This window comes from Sinocyclocheilus rhinocerous, unplaced genomic scaffold, assembly GCF_001515625.1.
Source record: "Sinocyclocheilus rhinocerous isolate Xijiao unplaced genomic scaffold, SAMN03320098_v1.1 scaffold7629, whole genome shotgun sequence".
Classification (NCBI taxonomy): Eukaryota; Metazoa; Chordata; class Actinopteri; order Cypriniformes; family Cyprinidae; genus Sinocyclocheilus; species Sinocyclocheilus rhinocerous.
In genome coordinates this window covers 38,857-41,852 of record NW_015660120.1, presented here as the reverse complement: position 1 = coordinate 41,852, position 2,996 = coordinate 38,857, and the positions used below count along the sequence as shown (strand labels likewise).

At 36.7% G+C, this 2,996-nt stretch overlaps 1 protein-coding gene across 5 annotated transcripts in view; it reads right to left on the bottom strand.

Annotated features, from left to right (window-relative positions):
* Positions 1-570: 570 nt before the first annotated feature.
* The window catches only part of LOC107724862 (gastrula zinc finger protein XlCGF8.2DB-like), a 22,302-nt gene continuing 19,876 nt past the window's right edge, over positions 571-2,996 (bottom strand). For 4 of the 5 annotated variants that reach the window (XM_016533939.1, XM_016533942.1, XM_016533940.1 and 1 more), the window contains exon 4: positions 571-1,057. In XM_016533939.1, the coding sequence (XP_016389425.1) occupies positions 864-1,057 (194 nt within the window). In that variant the 3' untranslated portion in view covers positions 571-863. Of the gene's footprint in view, positions 1,790-2,996 lie in introns of all 5 variants that reach the window. The other variant, XM_016533943.1, reaches the window with a different exon arrangement.

Genomic DNA, 2,996 nt, shown 5'->3' with positions numbered 1-2,996 from the left:
TGAGGAGCTTGTTAGAGTGAAGGAATGGCTGACTGAAAATAAGCTTTTATTATATTTAGTAGGGCTGCACGATTCATCGAATGCGATTGTCATGCACACATCTCGTCAGTAAAGCCGGTTCTGTGATTAGTAGTAAATCTCCATCACATGCTTTCAGATGGAGCGGTATTTAATACACAGAGCCGTAGTTCTCTGACAAGCTACGCAATATCGCGTTCAGATTAATCGCCTTCGATTATGAACGTGATATTGCGTAGTTTGTAAATCAGAATCCATTCTTTTTGGGTCAAATTATAAATTGTGTAAGGCAAAGGATTTAGCGGTCTAAGTTGATGGTTATGTCAGAGCAATTAGAACATCGGTCAATTATATTGGCTGTGTTTTGGATAGTAATTTAAGTGGAGTAAATATAGCTTGGAAATTGTTGCGGAAATGTAATGCTAGAATCAAATGCATTGCAAGATATACTAGTTTTTTAGATTCCTTCATTTCACAGTTGCCTATTTTCTGGAGCCATTTAAAAAAAAAAAAACATCTCCAGTTGTCACTTTATAGTAGTGAATCAATTAGAACATCGGTCAATTATATTGGCTGTGTTTTGGATAGTAATTTAAGTGGAGTAAATATAGCTTGGAAATTGTTGCGGAAATGTAATGATAGAATCAAATGCATTGCAAGATATACTAGTTTTTTAGATTCCTTCATTTCACAGTTGCCTATTTTCTGGAGCCATTTAAAAAAAAAAAACATCTCCAGTTGTCACTTTATAGTAGTGAATTAATAACAGGTTTCTATGATCCCACACAGTTTACAGTTGTAAGTACTTTTCATGTGTGAATCAAGGGTTACGTCTGAAACTCTTTTCACACTAATTGCTTCTCTCTAGTGTGAATTCTCATGTGTGACTTAAGATTTCCATTTTGTAAAAAGCTATCCCCACACAGTTTGCAGGTGAAAGCCTTCTCTGTAGTATGAAGTCTCACATGAGTGTAGAGGCTTACTTTACAGCTGAAACTCTCTCCACACTGATGACACACAAAACCCTTCTCTCTTGAATGTTCACTCTCCTCTCCAGTGTGAACTCTCATGCGGGACTTGAGGCTTTCTTTATATTTGTAGCTCCTTCCACACTGATCACATGTGCATGGCTTCCCTGAATGAATGGTTATGTGTTGATTAAAGGTTCCTTTTGTATCGAAACTCTTTCCGCAGTGTTGGCATGCGAACGGCTTCTCTCCGGTGTGAACTCTCATGTGTTGTTTAAGGTTTGCTTTTTTAGCGAAACACTTTCCACACTGATCACAAGTGAACGGCTTCTCTCCAGTGTGAACTCTCATGTGGGAACTAAGAGTTTCTTTATATCTGAAACTCTTTCCACACTGATCACATGTGAACGGTTTCCCTCCAGTGTGAATGGTTATATGTTTATTAAGATTTCCTTTTTTAGTGAAACACTTTCCACACTGATCACATATGAACGGCTTCTCTCCAGTGTGAATGATTACATGTTCATTAAGGCTTCCTTTTAGTGTGAAACTCTTTCCACAGTGCTGGCATGTGAATGGCTTCTCTCTAGTGTGAATTTTCATGTGTTCATTAAGGTTTACTTTTAATGTGAAACACTTTCCACATTCATGGCAAGTCAAGTAACTGGGAGATTTGGTCTTCTGAACTGAATTTGTTTCAGTCGGTATGGATTTTTCTACAACAAAGAAATTATGTCTCTCATTTTCAGCTTTCTCTTCTGTTTCTTTCAGTTCTTGACTCTCTTCTTTTATTGCCATCAGGTCTAAAGTGAAAAAATGACAAATAGAAGTTAATGGGAGTTTAATGGCTCAAAGCAACAGAAAGCAAAACCAAGATAAAAGTATTAAAACATCAAAACTAACATTATGCAACAAAACTGGGTTATTATAGACCAATCCTGAATCTGCCATTCAGGCTTAAAAAATTTGAAAAAGAGAGTTAATGATTTATTGAAGTGTAGGGGATGTACAGTTAAGACCCAAGGACCACAAATGTTGAACTAAGACCAGGAGTCAGAGATGCAATTAACCGAAGAAAAATAGTAAATAGTTTGCGGTTTCATCAGCAGAAGTCACTCGCAAGGAGTTCATAGGCCACTTTGCTATATAGGCTGTTTTACCGAACATATACGCTTACTACATTTATGGACCTGGGAACATTACAGTTGTGTTGCTGTCTATGGGAGGGTCTGAGAGCTGTCAGATTTAATCAAATATCTTAATTTGTGTTCCGATGATGAACGAAGGTCTCACGGGTTTGGAACGACATGAGGGTGAGTAATTAATGACAGAATTTTCATTTAAAGGTACAGTGCTAAACATGCTGCCGACTGTCATTAAAGGGATAGTTCACCCTAAAATTAAATTTAGTTTATTATTCACTCACATGTTGTGCCAAACCTGCATTCATTTCTTTCTTGTGCTGAACACAAAAGAAGATATTTTGAAGAATGTGGGTAACCAGACAGTCACTGGTCCACATTGACTATGATAGCAGGAAAAATTACTGTGGTTAAAATTGCTTATTTCTCTGGATTTAAACATTCTTCGAAACATTTGGGATAATGTAAATACACAAGTCAGCAAAATATATAACACTGTTCTAGTGGTTTTTGGATATTTTAATAAAAAAATCTTACATATTGTGCCTTTAATCAAATATCTTAATTTGTGTTCCGATGATGAACGAAGGTCTCACGGGTTTGGAACGACATGAGGGTGAGTAATTAATGACAGAATTTTCATTTAAAGGTACAGTGCTAAACATGCTGCCGACTGTCATTAAAGGGATAGTTCACCCTAAAATTAAATTTAGTTTATTATTCACTCACATGTTGTGCCAAACCTGCATTCATTTCTTTCTTGAGCTGAACACAAAAGAAGATATTTTGAAGAATGTGGGTAACCAGACAGTCACTGGTCCACATTGACTATGATAGCAGGAAAAATTACTGTGGAAGTCACTGGGGA